The sequence below is a fragment of the Cupressus sempervirens genome, chromosome 1, assembly GCF_028749045.1.
Source record: "Cupressus sempervirens isolate cs-2001-9-10 chromosome 1, ASM2874904v1, whole genome shotgun sequence".
NCBI classification, from domain to species: domain Eukaryota; kingdom Viridiplantae; phylum Streptophyta; class Pinopsida; order Cupressales; family Cupressaceae; genus Cupressus; species Cupressus sempervirens.
Window position 1 is genome coordinate 634,014,181 of NC_143118.1, and position 20,318 is coordinate 634,034,498.

General features: G+C 36.2%; 1 protein-coding gene across 3 annotated transcripts in view; it reads right to left on the minus strand.

The window, feature by feature from the left end:
* Window positions 1-20,318, minus strand: part of TEX1 (Transducin/WD40 repeat-like superfamily protein) — a 153,685-nt gene that overhangs the window by 90,734 nt on the left and 42,633 nt on the right. For all 3 annotated transcript variants that reach the window (XM_089833395.1, XM_089833389.1, XM_089833380.1), the window contains exons 3-5: window positions 7,879-8,008; window positions 6,455-6,546; window positions 6,143-6,211 (exon numbers count right to left, since the gene is read on the minus strand). In XM_089833395.1, the coding sequence (XP_089689521.1) occupies window positions 6,143-6,211; window positions 6,455-6,546; window positions 7,879-8,008 (291 nt within the window). The remainder of the gene's footprint in view (window positions 1-6,142; window positions 6,212-6,454; window positions 6,547-7,878; window positions 8,009-20,318) is intronic.

Genomic DNA, 20,318 nt, shown 5'->3' on the forward strand with positions numbered 1-20,318 from the left:
AAAATTTTCATACGTTTCGAGGACGATACCCCTTTTCCCCAATTCGGGACATCGCAAGGGGCAGCGAAACTAAGTACCCACATCCCCGTTTCGTACCCGATACGAGGATGAGCCTAAAAAGACCGGAAACGCATCCCCGTGGAGCACAGAGAAAAATAAGAGTCAATAAAGTGCAACCAGTAGGCAAAGCTAAATATCTTCAATAATTCACATTGGGACAATGTAATACTAGCATTCGGAGCATCAAAGAGTCCATACCAGTAATTGTTAAGAGCTCTCATCTCATTTCAAATTTGTTGTATATGGTAAGTGTGAAATTTTATGGATTTTTTGGGGCTTTTTGTTTTGAAATTTCTGATCAACAATCTTGATTTTTTTTTTAACTTTCCAATTCTTAAAGTTGAGTATTTTCCTTTCAAATCCAAATTTCAAGCTTCAATCAAATAACAATAGAAAACCCTAATTTTTTTAGAAAATTTGTAAACATGTATTTACAATTTTCTTTGAAAAAAGTAGGGTTTGCTGATTTTTCATCCTTTGAACTTTGAAGTTTGACTTTGAATTTCGAAGGAAAGAATTAAGATTAAAGAATTGAAAAGTTTTAAAACCCTACATTTTTTTGGACAAACCGTATTTTTTATTGATTTAGAAAACATAGTGCACAAATGATAATATTTTTCTGAAATTGTCTTATTGCAGCATCTTTGATGTTTTGAAAACCATATTTTTCCACAATATCTACTCCTAGTCCACATAAACCTCAAGCTAAGAAATAGGTCAAAAGGATGCGGCTTGGCAAAATACCGAAGAATTTCTTGGTAGAATACAAGAAGGCAAGTGAAATGAAATTTTTGTAAGGAAGTTGATAGTGGTCACATCAATAGATTTAAATACCATATTGTCACGGTACCTAGCCATGATACTAAGTTGTGTAAAGCACCTCCCAAGGTTGTTCGTGCATAATATATGCACCAAGAAACATTTGAGGAATTAAAGGAAACAAAGAAGAGGTAAAGTGAGGAGTTAGCTAGTATTGGTTCCCGTTCATCCCCATCCATAGCTTGTGTTGGAGAAGGTTATTCCATGCCTCTATTTCATCCTAGTTCTTCTGCTAGTGTGAGTGCTTCTACTTCTCTTTCAAGTGGCACTATTAGCTTTGGTCATAGAGTTCAGAAATCTAGGTTGGACAATTATTTTGTGTCACACACTACTCCTAGTTCATAGCCCTCACTTAAGAGCATGCCTTGGAACAAGGAGGTCCATGATGCTACAAAAAAAGCAATTTGCAAGTTTAGTACTTATGCAACATTCCATTTGTTGCAGCCAGGTATTTCCTTTTTATTTGATTTTTTAAAATTAAAAATTTATAGTTTGAACATTCTTTTGTCTAATGAATTGTTATCATTTTATTACACTTACATATCCAATCTATTTGTGACAAGTCTCCTTATTAGCAAGGCACGATAGATGTCATAACCATTTGTGGGGTAGGACTTAAAGCCCCTAGTGATGTTGAGTTCAGTTGCCTCCTTTTGTTAGAAATGGTTGATATAAAAGTTATATTAGTGGATCAACGAGTGTTTTGAAGCAAAAAAGGTTGGACCATCATCATAGATGGTTGGACCAACTGGAGGAATGAGACACTCGTACATTTTCTTGTTTTTTGCTGAGGTAATTGATCATTCTACTTGCCTAAATGCTTGGATAATTTGAATTTGATTTAGTAATTGATATTTGAATTTTGTATTGTACAGTTTATTGATTGATCAATATTTTTCTTTATTTTCAAGATCCACCATTTTTCTCCAGTCCATTGATGCTTCCTCGCATATCAAAAATGCCACATACTTATGTGAGGCTATTGAGGAAGTCATATATGAGGTGGGGGGAGAGAACATTGTTCAACTAGCAATAGACAATGCAGCAAGTTATGTTGTTGCAAGTAGACTTTTGATTGAGAGGCACCCGAACTTTTTTTGGTCTCCATGTGCAGCACTTTCCTTAAGCTCATATTGAAGGATAATGGTCAGCTTGAATGGGTCAAAACATGCATTGATTAGGCCAAAAAAATTTGCAAGCTTATCTACAATCTTGTATTGGTTCTTAGCATGATGAGGCAATATACAAGGCAAAAGGAGTTGGCTTGTCCTAGTGTCACAACATTTGCCTCAAATTTTATCACATTAAAGTCCTTGATGCAATCAAAGGCAGCTTTGAGGCAAAGTCTGTTGGTGATGAGTGGACTTCCTCAACCTATGCTACAACCATTGCAGGGATGGGTGTAAGAGATTGCATTATTTATGAGACAGTTTTTGGAGCCCTTGTATAGAGATCGTTCAAGTAATTTTTTTATAAATTGTACATTGTGTTTTAGTCATACTTTTAATTTATATGCATACTTTTATTTGTTTGCAACTTTGCAATTCTGCTTATTTTCCTTCACACTTAACAGTTATTGTTTCACAATCAGACCTTGGTAGTTCTCCTACTAGTTGTTGATGGGGAGTAGCCTATTATGGGCTATATATGAGGGCATGGATAGGGCTAGGGAGGCCATTAGATCTATATATGGAAGAGATGAGAGTAAGTATCATCCCATTTGGGTGATAATTGATAGGAGATGGCACATCCATCTTCAAAAGCCAATCCATGCAGTTGCTTATTGCCTCAATCTGACATCCCATTTCTGCCTGATTTCAAGGTAGATGAGGAGGCTCACTAGGCTCTACTCAATGACAGAGCATATGACTGTTGGTGATACTAATATTCGAACTACGCTGCACAAGATAGAGGCATTTGATAATGCACAAGGGGAATTGTTCGGTAGTCAAATGTCCAAAGTTGCTTGCATGTAATTGAGACCAAGTAAAAATATATTTTAAGTGCATAAATTGATTTTTTTTTATGGTTAGTAATAAATTTTGAATTAACTTAATCATCAGGAAAAACCTGGCCCGGACCAAGAGTGATTACAGTCAAGGAAACAACCTTCCCAACTAATAAACAACAAAGCAAGACCCATAAACAAGTCTAATCAAGAGAGCCATCTAATAACAGTGAAAACAAAACCATATGATGACAAGCGCTCAACTTCATTTACCACTCACACCACCCTTTGTCTGAGAGTATAGAATCATATCAAAAAGTTTCGTCTTTGCTTTCTTTTCCTTTTGCCTCTTCACAACTTGTCATCCCTGTTCTACTTGAGATGCTTCGTTCTTCCATTCCAACAAGCTCTCGTTGTGGTTCATCTCTATGTCAGATGAGCAAAACTCTTGCTGAATTTTAACACCACCTACCACTATTCCCTCCTAGTCAAATGCCCCTAGATGCATTTTTTATCCCTTCCCTTTGGTGCCACGACAGCAATATTATGCTTAAGTTGCTTAGCCCAGCCAATGTTAGAAGTATAAACAATATTTCATACTGGGGAATCAAACTTATGAGAATTGCCAAGTGACCACTGAGACCCATCTATCACTGATTTTAGTCTTAAAGTTGGAAATAAGACTACTTTTTTTTCTTTTTCTTATTTCCAATAGAGAGTGGCAAATGGTTGGCCTAAAAGACCAAATCTTCAGAGAATTATCATCCTCATATTGAACTAGCTATTCAGCTTCAAGATGTGAGCTTAGAGCATACTTGAGCACATTCCCTCGAAAAAGCGCAATAGACTATCCATGGAGAGATTGAATGGTCTAGTATTTTTTCATCACAACATTCGGCTTAGAAAGAGACAAATTCTGAACAGTGACTTCAACCCAATAACGCTAGAGGTCTATCCAGAATCCAAGTGGGACATTGAGTATACTGATCATTACTTAACTAGCACTTGCACCAAAAGGTGGTGCAATGGTTACATCGAAAGTAAGAAATACCTTATTTAATATAATGGAAGGTTGAAGGGGGAGGGATAGGGAACCAAGTGTATCATCATTCTACTTCTTTGCATTCTACTTCATCTTCTTCTCCTTCTTTTACTCCTCTTTTGTTTCTCCTCCTTCTCCTTCCTCTCTTTTTGTTCTTTTCATTCTCCTCCTATGCATTCTACTTCTTGTCCTTTCCCTTCTTCTTTGTCTTTTTTGCCTTCTCTTCTTCTCCTCTTCTCCTTCTCCTTCCTCTTCCCACACTCCCCCCACCTCCTCTTTCGTCTTCACCTTCCCCTTCTTCTCATCCTCATTCTCTTTCATACAGAGGAGAAAATAGAATTTAGATATGTTTTAAATTTTTTTAAAATTTTAAAGAGGTTCCTTAAATTTAAATATTGTTATTATGATACTCCTTAATGGGTAAATAGTCCTAAATCTCTATTCATATCTGTTTTTTTTTATGTCCCTCGCATTTGCTTTATGTACTCCTTAATGGCAAGTGACCTGAACAATCCAACCTGGTGTGGCAACCTTAGCCCAAATGACAAATCCCAAGTTCAATAAGTATTTTCCAAAGTCGTTAACCAACAAATGGCAACTTCCAATTTAAACAGTTTTCTACCAAAATCATTAGCCAATGGAGATGGTCTTTACTATCAACCATTTTTCCTTGTGTGAATGTTCCTCCATTTTACTATTAAACAACTTTAATTTAAACAAATCCTAAACAAATTTATCAGCCAATGGAGAAAGTTCATATATCGCTCGTTTTTCTCTCTATGAATGCTCCATTTTACTATTAGACAATTCCCAATTTAAACATTTACAATGAAAACAACAATCTATACTTCCATGCCCAAACACATTCATGGACGTTACAGTCCACTATCTATACAAAGTAGAAATTCATTGCCCAAACATCAACACCCAACGAATGGAAGTCAAGTTTGGAGAAGCTAAACTTACAGAGAAAAAAAGCTTCTTAGTAGGATCAAGTCAGAGCCAATGTTGACTCGATAGGCGGGATTTTGCAACCGCCATTAACGATTGTTGATTCTTGGCAGGAGGGTGCCCAGTGCTACGACTCCTAGAAGTTCATCGGTCTGCAAGCTTCTTCTATCACGTTGGCAATCCACACAACTTCCACCCAGAAAATGCCTTCCTTTCGAAAACCTTACCGATAGCAAAATCAGCAGACCCCATTTGGAGCCCGATCTACTCAATCCTACTATTCAAATGTTTTTGCAACCTTTATTTTCACCTTTTTCACTCAATGCTTTCCAACGTTGTTTTTTCCGATATTTTTTTGTTTGTTCATCACAACTTTCAGTTTAGAACAAGACAAATTATGAACAGTGACTCCAACCCAATCATGCTAGAGATCTATCCAGAATCCAAGTGGGTCAATGAGTATACCGATCATGACTTAACTAATGAGGACCTTTAGTGGGTTGACCAAGTGAATAGAAAGCCAAAGGTTGTAGCCATGGTAGAGGAGGAAGATAGGGCACGATCAAGCATAGGCACAATTGATGTTGGTAGAGTGGGACATCACAGGCACAACTAATGTTGGTTAGAGTGGTGCATCACAGGGACAAACTATGGTTGTTCAGTCATTCAGGACCTACCTTAGATGCCTTTGTAGTAGGGATGTAGCCTCCTCTAAGGCTACGGTTGAGATTGAGCCATAGACTTGTTTTTATTTTCATATATGTTTCGAACATTTGATGTCATGGATTTCGTATTCCGCAAGTTTTATATGCATTTACCAGTATTTATAATTTTATATATCTATGTATGCTATTTTATTCAGCTACAATTTGTGTATGTACATATGTAACTAATGTATATTTGTGTATGTGATCAAATAAGCTTCTATTCGATGATGTTATTGTGTCTTTAAGCTTTATTCAAGAAGGGTGGATGAAACAAGTTTTAAATCCTTAAGAATCTCTAAATTTCTTGGATTCTCTCATTTTGTCAAGCTTTTTCCCGAGTCCCGAGTCAAATCCGAGTCAGGGAACTTTGGTTAATACAAACAAAATATAGAAACTTACTAAAGCAATTACGATTACCATTAAAAAGCTTTAGAGTATTTAATATTATCATCCATGAATGCATACAAATTATTGAAAGGGAAAAACATAGCAAGAAACTGTACAAAAGCCTTTGTTACTATGACCTGGTGTTTAGACATATGCTTGACCATATAAGGATGCAATAAATGTTTCAAGTTAAAAGCAACAAAAAAACATAATCTTTGTCTCACATACCTCATAGTTAAATTTACGTTTGTGAATTGACTTGAATTTACGAACATCAATTATGGTCAATTCATCATCCTACAGGAAAATGATATTGATTAGGATAGACAAGAAAAGAATTTTACAATAACAAAAGCAATATGTGATAGTGCAATTCTCAATAATATCACTAAAAGGATGAAAATAAATGCGCAAACGAAAAATAAGAAACAAAAAAAAAATTCAAATTACGTGGCACTACAAACATTAAAAAAAAAGGACAAGCACAAGTCAAAGCTTTGAAACTGTTATAAATAATATTTTCTATGATAAAAGAATTACCCGATTTCCAACAGCAATATGTGTTCCATCAGGTTTAAAAGTAATGTTAATATTCTCTCCACTCAGTTCAACCTGCTGAGAACATTTTCCACCTGAAGCGCAGGAAATATAAAACTCAATTTTAGCAGTAACCTAATTACTCTTCAATTTTGACGTCACATGCAGCTAAGCTTGAGTATTCACATCACATGCAGCTAAACTTATTAAAAAACAAACATGTGTGATTGTATGTAACTTTTAAACTGATGACCTCCCAAAGTGCCATCCCTAAAATGTGTTCCACAAATCTCATATAGAAACACCATGGAACATAGGTATGGCATACATGCTTATCTCCATCTCCAATAAATGGCCAACAAGACTGCTGCCTCTGAACATGTCCCACCATCCCCATCTTGGAAACACCATGGAACGTAGGGATGCCATCATATCCTTCATCAGTAACTTGTCCATTTTTATTCAAATTGACACAAAGACGATGGTGAACATATGTGTATGAAGGTGTGTGGGCGCATGTGAGCTCTCACAAAAATCAGATATATTGTAGATCACTGACTGCAAGGAAACTGTTATCTAAGACATTCTATGGTTTATTATTCCAAGTATCTCTGACAGAAGGTCCTAAAAACATATAAATATTCACAGATGATATGATGGTACCCTTTCCTGTCAGTCAACATCGACACCACATTAAAGTCAAAGTTGTTATGATACCTAGTAATCCTTTTAGGAAAACTGAGAAACCTTAGTCCACACATGAAGCTGATTTGATCAACACATTAAACCAAACCTCAGTATATGGATTATAAAATCAGATTACAAGTCTAAATGACAAATGTTCCAAAAGAATGAATGTTCACTCATTTATTTCAAACATCAATAATATAGCTTGTGGATTACACATTTTCCAGAAAATCTGAAATAATCTATTTGCACTTTTGCAATAATATACAAATTTAACTGAACGGATCAAATTAGGAAAACAATTTCAAATACCACAAGAAATAATCATATTCTCAAGATTTTAGGTAAAAAAGATAGTACATGCAGAGAAATCTCCCAAAAAAATTGAAATCGAAGACCAACAAAAAAATCTGAATGAACTTCAAATATTCAAAAAACAGCAGAGACATGATGAAACAAAGGGACCAATAGATTAAAAGCTTGTGAACATCATAGGAGAAACAATTACAGTATTATCTAGTTTTACAACCCCGTGAATTACATCATCCGAAATGAAAACAGAACAATTTTGTAAAATCATTAACGAAGGACAGAACCAACGACAAAAATCGACAGGCTCCCAAAGCTTCCTGATAATTTTAATCATATTCTGCAGTTCAAAGCCTGTAGAACTTCCGTTTCAACTGGATGCATCACAAATGTATAAGATAGCTTAAAAAATGGGAAAGAGCTTCACTTACTGCGAGCATCCCAAAGACGCACAGTCTTATCCCCGGAGGCAGTAGCAACCAACTCAGAATGCTTTGGGTCCCAACATAATTGGTCAACACTATCAGCGTGCCCTTTTAATTCTATATCCTTTCCCTTACTCTACAACAGAAATGCGCAAAAAAAAATTAAGATAACTGAACATGTCTACAAAAGTGAATGCTTTACCAAGAAAGACTGATCTATATTATGTTTCTTAGAATTATCAACAATTGATGTTTGCGCTATATAAATTAAATAAAATTAAAAAACCTTTATTCATATATCATGTAAAAAATTACATAGAATTTTCAAATTTTTCTTCTACATGTGCATAAAAATGTAAACACTGAATTTCCACAAAAATTCTCTACATTTGCATAAAGATGTAAAATTTTAAGATATGTGCCAGAAATGTTTTAGAGACATCAATCAGCACAATCCACATAAGGTACTGCATGTACCAAACATATAATCTGTGTCCGACAAATTATGACATTTCAATTAATTCATCCAATTGCTTCTCTCAAATTTCATAGAAACAACATTGCTTCATAGATAGTACTTCCGCAACAGCATTATCAAACCACAAAATATAACTTGAAACTTGTTGATAAAGAAATTTGTCACTACAGATGTTTCTTCAAAATAACCTTGTTTAACCAGCAAGCAATGACAGAAGTTCAAATAGTTGGAGAGATTAATGTAGAATAACAATCTTCCTCTATGTTTGAGAGGGGTGGCTCCCTCATATGATGGGGATTTTAAGGTCTTGACACACTTTAAACCTAAAGGAACAAAAAGAACGAATGACAAAACTAAAATAAAATAGATAATAGAAACCCTACTAACAGAAATACAACTACCAAATAGGAGTCCATGAATGATAAAAGATTACAGGGGGGTTTCTAACACAAAATAAGTTTTGATATGCAACAACAAAAGAAATGTTGTGTGGATGTTTTGCAACCGACAGTTTAAGGATCAACTGCAAAATGGTGGTTCCAACCAGTGTGTGAGATGCAGCCTCTCCTAATTTGTGAGGAAAGGCTGCCCCTTCTTATTGCTACTAGATTTGCACTAAGCTAAATCAGGGCTGGACATTCATCCTATTCTCTTATTTCAATATGATCTTTAATCAATGGCATATTTCAATTACAAAGTTTTCATTGGCACATTAATCTTCAATAAACAAAAGATTAGATGTAACAATACCCTTCAGCCTACCAGCAACTTTTAGTAACTTAGGAGTTCACAAAAGCTCAAAGTCTTTCAGTGACCCTTTATGAGGTTATGAGAACAAGAATGAAACACATGTGAAGCTCAAATCTCCAGAACATATTCCACCTTGCATGCACAAACAAAGAAAACGGAGAAGCACAAAGTCTACAAGTTATTTTTTTGCTTCAGCATTCTATGTTAATCTCAAACTTGATAAGTAGCTCAAAGCCTGCAGGACCAAATCTGAAACCAAATTATAACTTTGAAAGCAATATGCAGCTCAAAGTCTACAAGATTGAGTTTAAAACCCTCTTGAACAAAATCCACAATCAACTCAACAAAATGTCATCACATAGCACCTCAAATCAACACAAAGTTTGAAAGCAGGTTGCCTCTTTTATTGAAATTAATTTAATTTACAACCAAGTTCAAAGTCTTGGAGTGCATTCACAAACTAGCAGAGTTTTATTACCTTGCCAAAAGATAAAATATTTTGATGAGGTACCCTCCTCTATATAGGTGAGGGGATGAGAGAGAAAGGTGGGAGAAGTCCACCTAATTTGACTTTTTCCACAACTAGCTAAGACTTATTCAAATTGCAAGTCCTAATGTACTTGACCTACAATGTGATTACATGTATAAACTTTTAGGTTGCAAGTTACATGTAATTTTCCCAAAAGAAATTACAAGTGCATAATAGAAAATTATTCTAAGTGTCTGACAAGGCATGATTCTATATACATTATCATTTGTCACATTCCTTATGCTGCTACAGGATGCTCTGTAATTGAAGTACTCAAATTTGGTAGAAGCATTTTGAACTGAAATGGGAATACGCATCCTTGATTGTCCCACATCGCAACAACCATTATTTGGAAAGCATCTTTTCAAGTTTCATGACCATTTTGGTCTTGAAAACATTATATGCTCTCAATAATTTCGGACAAGCAAAATTTGAAGGAAAAAGGACGAAATCATCTTTCAAAATGAGGCCAATGAGGAATTTCAGGTTTTTTAGGGGCATTGAAGGCAGATAAAACATGTGTATTTGAACACATAGATGGGAAGTCCAAATTGCAAATGCAAATATATCATGGAAGACAACTCTTACTTGAGATTAGGATTTAGAAACTTGATTACATGCATATTGTAGAAGTACTTTCACTTGCATTTAAGTTTTAAAATCCTGACCACAAGTAGGGGAATATTCTTAATTTTTTATTTTGAGAATGATTTCAAAACCGAATTTGGGCTTTGGGAATTACATTGTGGGAAAATTATCTAGGAATCTCATGCTTGCAGTAGCGTTTAGATATACCTCTTTGTTGGAGAAATGAAATTGTAATTGAGATTTAAAATCCAGATTATAGGCTGGGAAGAACACTCTCATTCGGGCAAAAACATATACTTGGAATTTCAAGATTGGAATTACTCACAAGGTATGTTACTTTTAGAAATCACTATTTTCTCAAATTGAGAAGCTAGTTGGGGAAGACTAAAGAGTTGGAAGAATTGGAAACAATTGCAAAACCTTGTATTTTTTTACATTGCAGCAATATTGCAATATTTAAAACAAAAACTCACAAATGAACAACAAAAACAAGAAAATGTCATACCTGAACAAAACATGGAGAAAAAGTAATCTTTAAGAAAAACAATGCTAAAACCCAATGACACCAAGGTCTGGAAAAGTGTAGATGCTCAAAAGATATGAACACCTCAAAACCTTTCTGTTAGTGTAAATAATTAATTATTATTACACTTTACTTAAATTTACTTAGGTTAATGGATTATTTTATTATTTATTACTTAGATACCTAGGAGAATGTGTACTCATATCAGTTGTCTTGTTGACAACACAAGAGTTAGCAACTGTAATTTAGCACATGGTGTCTACAACACAAGAGTTTGCATATTTATTTGAGTTGTCATGTAGACAACACAATTGTTCGCACTCTAATTAAGCACATGGTGTCTACAACATCCTTTTACATGACACACCTATGTAAGCTTATCCTCTCATCATCGCACTAACTTCTGTGCTCAATATAAGATAATCCACTCTTAGTGGACATGTGCTTAGTTGTGAGTCTTATCACTTTGCTAACTCCTAGTCATTCTAGAGGCCTTTATATACAGGCACTCCTAGTGTGTATGTACATCTATTCATTTTCATATTGTTATTTTGATCATGCTTTATTGGTCCATATTGTGCTAGTGTTTGAGCTTCTTGATCTTCGTGTGATTTTGCCCTAAGAAAAATTCTTACATGGTATCAAAACTGAGGGAGCTTCTCTTCACATAGCCATTGGAGACCATTTTTTCGCTTCACCTCACGGAGGACCTCGATTCAGATCCGGAGAATCCGCAGTCATTGGGAGTGTCTAGAGCCAAAGCGGACCTCACCATTGTGTCCGGAGCATCAATTCGGTGAATTTTGACTATAAATTTGCCTATCCTAGGCCATAGTCAAAATTGAGGCAAAAAAATTTTGCAAACCGACACCCGAAGGCCTGATTTGCAGAATTTGGTATGATCATTTTTAGATCTGTGAATTTATTTTTCAGATCTACAATTTTTATTGTTTGCATCTCTCCATTTTTCAAATTATTTTTTTCGAAAATTTTTTTGGCCTATCAAGCCTTTAGATAAGAATTTTATTGCAAGACACTGGATGATCAAATCTCGACACCCGCAACCGGAATTTCCTCTACAACCCAGCGAATATTCCATACCCCACAACCCTGCGAAATATTCCTACCAACAGACCGGCGACCACCACACATTCCAATGACTTTTCACAACCCACGATGAATCATAATTCCCGATGGCCTTAAGCCGCTTCAACATCCGCAAGCTTTTTGTTTTATTTGCTACAGGAGTTGTTTGTTGGGTGCATGTGGGATTATTTTTCCCACCACAACCGCTAGCAAACTTCCTCTTCGGCCACTTCGGACACTAGCAACCCTCCCGTCGGTGACTCTAGCTCCCACCGGCCCTGACTTCTAGTGTCGTCCACCAACCTCGCCAGCTCCGACGCCTACTCACGCTAGCTCAGAAGCCTAGTCATGCCAACGTAGACGTCCAATCAACACGCACAATCAAATACACGTGGATCTGCCATGACAGTGACACGTGCCACGTAACCCACTAGCTCACCGATCCACGTCAGGACCACACAGACTTCCGTACACCCAGTCACTGTGCCACGTCAGCCATATGACCTACTGATGTCACCTGTCTGTACTGCCACGTCACTTAGGCGATCTTTTTCACTGACATCACCTTTTTACGAGCCTAAATTTGACAGTCATTTGACTGTCATCAGCAGGCCAAATTGCACTGCCATAATGGTCGTTCGGACGTCAAATTTAACCCAGTCTTTTGCTGATCAGACCCCTCACCATATGCAATTTTGATTTGACAGTTCGACTTCGGGAAGCCATATCTCAGTCATCCGGACTCCAAATCAAGTGCAATTTCTTTTGGTTTTGGCTAAAATTTCCTGAACTTTTCAAATGTTGCTATTATTTTTTTATTTTGGTGCACGGATTTGTCAAAATAATCAGTTCTTGGCAACTGTACCTATCCAATCTTGCATTTTGCAACTTCATATGCTTCGTACGAGCTCATCTAGACACATTTTCAGGTTCCATTTCTTTTTAAAGTGCTTAATTTTTCGTCTACTTTCTAGATTTGCAATCAGATTATTGGCTTGTGTGGATAGAAATACCACTTTCATAAATAGGTCTTTTTTTGTATTGTATTGCTTTGGTAAAACTTCAAAATTGTTGTATATCTAAGGTACATTACTAAGTACCAGATTTGAACTCCAAAAGGAGGTTGTAAACAGCAAAATCAAAAGCCCACTTTTGTCCATTTTGACAAGTGGCCTATTATAAACGCACTACACATGAAGTGCCAAAAGCATCATTTTTGGGGGGGGTTCTTTGATTGAGTGAATGGGGTGGGGGTGAGGGGGGGTGTCTTGTGTTTCTGTGTCTCTCTTTCTCTCTTGTGCTCTTTTAATTCTTTGCATCATGGGTTCACCTAAAACTCCACTTTTAACTTCACACAATTATACTACACGGAAAGATATTGTATGGTGTAGACTAATGGAAAAAGGTTTAAATCTATATGTTGATGGTACAATTGTAAAACCCACTGATGTTGACGGTACAATTGTAAAACCCATTGATGTTGCTGCACAAGTTCATTCGCAAGTTAAAGACAACCAAGCTTTAGGAATTATTAGGAGTCTTGTTCATAGAGATCTCGTCTTCCACATTTCCAACTTTAAGGATGCCAAGGGTGCTTGGGAGAAACTTGAAGGTTTGTACGGTAAGATGGATGAGGAAAAGGGATTCTAGATTGAGGATGATCTACTTCTATTGAATCATAAGAATTTTGACACAATTCAAGACTATGTCAACAAAGCCAATGAATTGAGAGCACTACTTAAGAGGCTACCTTCAGAGTATGCATCTTTTGCTTCGAGTTACAACACTCACAAGTTGACCATGGGAAGTGCCTTCACTAAAGCTTCATTTGATGCATTTGCAAAAATGTTGATTTTGGAACAATCCAAGTTGATAGATATGGGAATTCTCAAGTCATCCAAGTCTACAGCATTGGTGGCCAGTAATGAGAACCAAACAAATCAAGGCGGAAAAGGTTTTACCAACAACAAGAAAAAGCAATGGAAGCCAAAATCCCAATTAGAGACCCAACAATCTTCCTCCTCACAACAAGGCAATTCTTCTTCCAACAAGAAGGGAAACAGTAACAAGAAGGATAAACTATTTTGTGCATATTGTAAGAAATCAAATCATGATGAGCATCATTGCAAGACGAAGAGAATAGATGAGTTGGAAAACTTACTTAGGAAGAACAAAATCAATGTGCCAAATGCTTCCAAAGATTCAAATCCATCCACTTCAAAAGGAAAAGGGCAAGCATTTATGGCAAGTTCAAGTTCTTCAAGGGAATGGATTCTTGACTCGGGTGCCTCATATCATATGGGTTCTTCAAAAGGACACTTTTCTTCACTAAAGCAATCTAAGGTACCTCACATCTTTGTAGGGAATGATACACAAGTGGAAGTTGAAGGGAAAGGACAAGTTGAGATGGAAAATGGAGAGTTCAAAGATGTTCTCTACATTCCTAACCTTAGCACTAATCTCCTTTCAATTTACCAAATCACTCACTATGGAGGTGGCAATAAAGTTGAGTTCCTTCCTAATTCAGTAATGGTGCGAAATCTTAAGGATGATTCATTGGTCGCAGTGAGTAAAGTTAATCATGACACAAGGCTTTATTTTTTCTCCCACGTTGTGCCTAAGTCTCCTTCACATGCCTTGTTGACACATTCATAATCACAAAGTAAATTATGGCATGAGCAGTATGGACATCTTGCTTTCCGCTATCTTCATCAACTTAGCTCAAAAAATATGGTCAAAGGTCTACCTACAATCAACTTTTCTAAGGGTGAATGTTCAACTTGTTCAATGGATATGCATCTAGAAGAAAAGTTTGACAAAGGGAAGTCTTGGAGAGCATCAGTTGTTCTTGACTTGGTTCACACGGTTCTAGCAGGCCCTTTTTCAATGACATCAGTTAGCAAGGGTCGCTATGTCCTCACTTTCATTGATGACTTTTCATGCTACACATGGGTCTACTTTCATAATCACAAGAATGAAGTGTTTGATAAGTTTCTAGCCTTCAAGAGTCATGTTGAGAAGCAATAAAGTAAAGCCATCAAGGTTCTTCATATGGACAATGAAAGTAGATATGTGAACTCAAGACTTAGAGACTTTTGTGAACTTGAGGGTATTGATCTTCAGAATCCTGTAGCATTTAGTGCACAAAAGACAAATGTTGCAGCAATGAGGATTAAAACTCGTAAGTCTATGGCAAGCTGCATGATTCAAGCCAAGTCTCTTGATCTATCACTTGAAGTCGAAGCTATAAGCAATGCCAATCACATACTTAATAGGTCTCCTCATTATGTCTTAGATGGGAAAACTCCTTTTGAGGCATGGTGCGGCAGAAAACCAATTGTGAAACACTTCAGAGTCTTTGGTTGTCCAACATGGGCAAACATATCTTCAAGGGAATGCAAGGCACCACCACCACGGCCTTGTACTTTCATTGGATATGAAAAAAAATTTAAAGGCATATAGACTTATGGATCTTGAGACTCATGAGATATTCATAGAGAGGAATGTTCACTTTGAGGAAAGTTCACCTCGCTTATCCTCTAATCCTCTCCATACTTCATACATTGTGGAAACTAATAGTGACAACAATGATAGTGATTCAACAAGTTTAGATATGAGGGATCCTATTGACAGATCCAGAGCAAGGTCATAGCATCAGCACATTCCACATGCATACATTGCTACAGTGATAGGTCCATGTAATTCAGTACAGTTGGGTACACCTTGTTTTCCAATTCCAGCATTAGGGGATGACTACTTAACAGATATTTCAGGCTTGTTTGTTGAGTCCTACATATCAGATCTGGGAGACATTATTGATGATATACATCTTCTCTTTGATGAAGAAGATCCTTCTTCAGTTGTTGCGAGGGAACACTCTGACCCTCTTGTTCATTCTCTACATGATCAGTCTTACAAGGTTGATATGATTGTGGATCCTTATGTACAACAGTTGCAGGAGGTCTCTTTATCATTTGAGGAGACAGTTGGTTCTTTGGGACATGTTCTACATCCATCCTTGCTAGATCTGAACTTGTTCTTTTCAACAGTGTTGGAAGGGGCGACTGTCTGTATCGACATAGGGACAATTAAGCAGTTTTCAGAGACACCATTCATCAAGATTCTTTCTACAAATTGGGGAAGCATCTCATATGTACCCATGCAATTGTTTCTTCCTAAGGGGAGGAACATTATTTAGCAGTCATGGATCAGCTTCTATATTCATCTTGGAGCAGCTATCACTGATCGGCATTCTACATTCGAGGGGAGGGGGGGGGGGCTACCTTATCTCCTTTCTTCTTCTTCTTCTCCTCTCTTATGGGGGGAACTTTTTCCTCTTATGGCATTTTGTCCTTCTCATACTTCTCGATTGTATATACATGATGTATGTTGTAATGGGGGGGTCTTAATTACTCCATCCATCCATGCATCTTGTTTTTTCATCTCTCTTTTTGGGGGAGGGTTTTTTTCCATGAAGTTTACCCTCTTTCTCAGTTTTCAGGGAGATTGCATTACATTTGTACATGGGTACCTAACATGGCCTAGTAGCCGAGACCCATCATGCACTTTCATTATAGCTTTGTGAGCTTAAGTGCCTTCCCCTAAATTGCACTTAAGGGGGGGTGTTAGTGTAAATAATTAATTATTATTACACTTTACTTAAGTTTACTTAGGTTAATGCATTATTTTATTATTTATTAATTAGACACCTAGGAGAATTCATACTCATATGAGTTGTCTTGTTGACAACACAAGAGTTAACAACTCTAATTTAGCACATGGTGTCTACAACACAGGAGTTTGCATATTTATTTGAGTTGTCATCTAGACAACACAGTTGTTCGCACTCTAATTAAGCACATGGGGTCTACAACATCTTTTTACATGACACACCTATGTAAGCTTATCCTCTCATCATCGCACCAACTTCTGTACTCAGTGGAGGATAATCCACTCTTAGTGGACATGTGCTTAGTTGTGAGTCTTATAACTTTGCTGACTCCTAGTCATTCTAGACTTTATATACAGGCACTCCTAGTGTATATGTACATCAATTCATTTTCATATTGTTATTCTGATCATTCTTTATTGGTCCATATTGTGCTTGTGCTTGAGCTTCTTGATCTTGGTGTGATTTTGCCCTAAGGCGAATCCTTACACTTTCTTAACAAAAATGAAAAATCCCAAGACTTTGAAATCTCCAACGCCAAAAAAATCATAGAGAAAAACAAGCATATGTGGCAAAAATGCAGAGACAAATGGCGGTTATGCAAAGACTGGAGTTTGATTGGATCTCTACTACCTACTTCAGCCCATCTAAGACTTCATCTTCACCTTGAATGTTGAATAAATGCAAGGAAAACTTGTAATAGACCTGCTAAAACCCATTTTGTGCTTTGCGAGGGCACAAAATATGACTTGCTATTGGGTCTGAAAATACTGATCAAAACATAAAATATTTTCCTCATAAAATGATAACTTACTTGTAATCGGAAAACAAAAACCTGATTGCAAGCTATCATTTATAATAACGTTTTCAACCAAAGCCAAACACAAAGAATGCGTCAAAACTTCGAAAGTCAATTACATGTGCTATTAACTTGCAATGCATTCCAAAAATTGTGCCTAGATAATATGTTGGGTTTCGGCATCCATTTTGAAAGTAACATGTTTTCACAAACTCAAAGAATATAATACTTGCAATCAGGATTTAAAAACCCAATTACAAGTATCATAAGGAAAAGAATAATACTTGCAATCAGGATTTAGAAACACAATTACAAGTATTATAAGTTATATTTTCCCTTAAGCAAAATACATGCTTCCAACACATAACTTGTGTTTTATAACTAAAGACTTAAAAAGGAAAAAAGACGAAGGATCCATGGCACTAAAGAGAGATCAAGAAGATCAAAAAAAAGGTAATTATAGAAAAATCAAACCCAAATTCGCCAAAACCACCAGCAAAATCTTGTCAAAAAACTTGAAAATCGACATCCAAAGGAAAAAAACCAAGGCCGAAGCAAAGTATGAATCATTGCCTTTGAGAATTAATTTCAAAATGCCTATCTTAAAGAGGAAAACTACAAATTTTTCAATAATTTCATAGTGCTATCTTAAATCTGTAAATTCAAAATTATGGACAACAAGAAGGATAACAAATCTCCCTACTAGTAAACAAGTTATCTTATCACATTCAAACAAGATACCAAGGTAGATGTTTAACAACTTTCACCAATTACATATTGAATTTGAATTGGAAGCTAATAGATCCCATAACTACCAAGTGCTTTTGCCAAGAATTTGCATTTCATCTCTACATTCGCGATTGCTTGTAAGAGCAGTGTCTAAAGTTGGAGTGCATCATGTATTGCAGGATATAAGTCAGCTGCAATTCCAACCCGCTTAGTTTGAACACTAAGGAAGTTTTGAATAACTAGAGTTATTAAAATAGCCAAGTTCCCTTCTGAGAGCAAATAAAATGAGGAAGATGCTAACTTTCAAAGGTTATTGGAAGTGACTTCGGTACTTTAGTCATGTTTATGAATGAGTCAAGTGAGGAATCATTCAAGAATCTAAAAGCATTTGTCACTTATGCAAAGCATTTGATCATCTTTCAACCTTGATAAATTGGCATATCTTTGCAATTTTAGAAAACTAACAAATTGACTAAGTCATTGAAGAAAAGGCCAAAGAAAAGGGAAAATTTCAGCCTTTTAGGAAGTTAAAGCATTTTAGAGTTATGACTCCTTACAATAAACAAACTAAAACTTTTGTTATCAGAAACAAAAACTTAAGAGAAAGAAATTCAGCCATTAGCATGTGTCAGGGATTTCACTCTCCTTTCGAAGAGCCTTTAACCTAAAAATCCAACCCTTCCCTATGTTGAGCATAATGAGTACAAAAGGATAAATACATGGAATGTAAAAATGCCCAATGTACTTGAAGAACCGAAATAAAGCTACAAATGTCAAAGCCACCTATTTTATAAGTTTGGGGATATGGACATTGAGAAGAAAATTTGTCCAACATGGAAATCCCCGAACCCCTTGTTCGCTTGATCTGCCAACAATTTTTGATTTTGCCAATACTTCTTAAGGGAAAAATGCCAACCCTTTTTTAGAAGAAAATGTTAATGCAAGGCAAAAAACCCGATCCTCCATGTCATAAAATTGTCAATTCATATTGTAGGAACAATGCCAATCCAAGGCATAGTGACAAAGATGACAGACTCCATCCATCCCTATCAAAACCAACCCTTCATTGCATTGGGATAAAACTGAGCCAAGGTCTAAACTAATGTTAACCCTCCTATGTGTTATTGAAATACCATTCCATTGCAATGCAAAAATATCAACCCACTACAATACAAAAATATTGATCCATTGCGTTATTGTGATATCGATGTTCCTTAGTCATGGAGAAGATCCAATTTCTTGCAAAAATGATTGTGACAACCCAAAGTGTAGCCATTAGGATGTTTGAAATGATGTCAATTGTGGTTGAGTTCTAATCTTGACAATTAATGTTACAATGCTATGAAGGCTTTGATCATTAAATGGCAATGTGGTCTTTTCATGTTTATAGTTATATTTGTAAACATGAGGATACAATCTTATGTTCTTATGATCGTTTTGATGGAATAATGGCTGAGTTTAAGATGAGGTATTTTCGTGAAATGATGACTTATTTAATGGAATGGGAGTATGACAAAAGGAGGATAACTCTAGTAAGCCGAAATGCATTTGTGAGGTAATGAAATGATGTCTTTACTAAAGGATAAATGCCTTCGAAGGGGTCAAAGAGTGCTAGTTCATCAAAGACTGCCAAGATTGACAAAACTTAAAAGATCATTAAAATGAAGAAGGATTACAAGGGCATTTCACATGGCTCTAAGGTACACACTAAATGGGACCAAGTAGGAGATACCAATTTGGGACACACCTGAAGGATGTCATGTGAAAGAATGAAACATTTCACAAAGAAATATTCAAAATGTGTTTTTATAGTAAAAGATCTGGGGAATTTAAAGTCAAAATTATATATTTTTGGACCTGCTCTTTCGTCTTATTCTCCTTTTCCACCTTGGGAAGCATGTCGTTTTCATCTTCTAGCAGGAATAGGTAGAAGATATTAATATGTCCTCGAGTTTCTGGAAGAAAAATCTGAGTCCTCAATTTGTGTCAATCTCCATTGTTGATCTTGTAAGCCTTTTCTATAAAAGGAAGTTTTTTCCTCCTTTGTAAAAGTGGGTGGTCGAGAGTAGTCATTAGCATAGGTAGTTGTTGAAGTAGTAGAAAATGATGAACTGAGATTGTTGTGTCATTCTCATGTTGTTTTGATGTGTGCATGGTTTCTATTCTGCGATATTGGTTTTAGTTGTGATTTAAATGGAGAATATGTGACGGATTTATGATTCATACCATTTCTACCTTGCTGATGTAAGTTGCAATGTATGGTTAGTTTGAACCTAACTTGCACCATTACTTCAG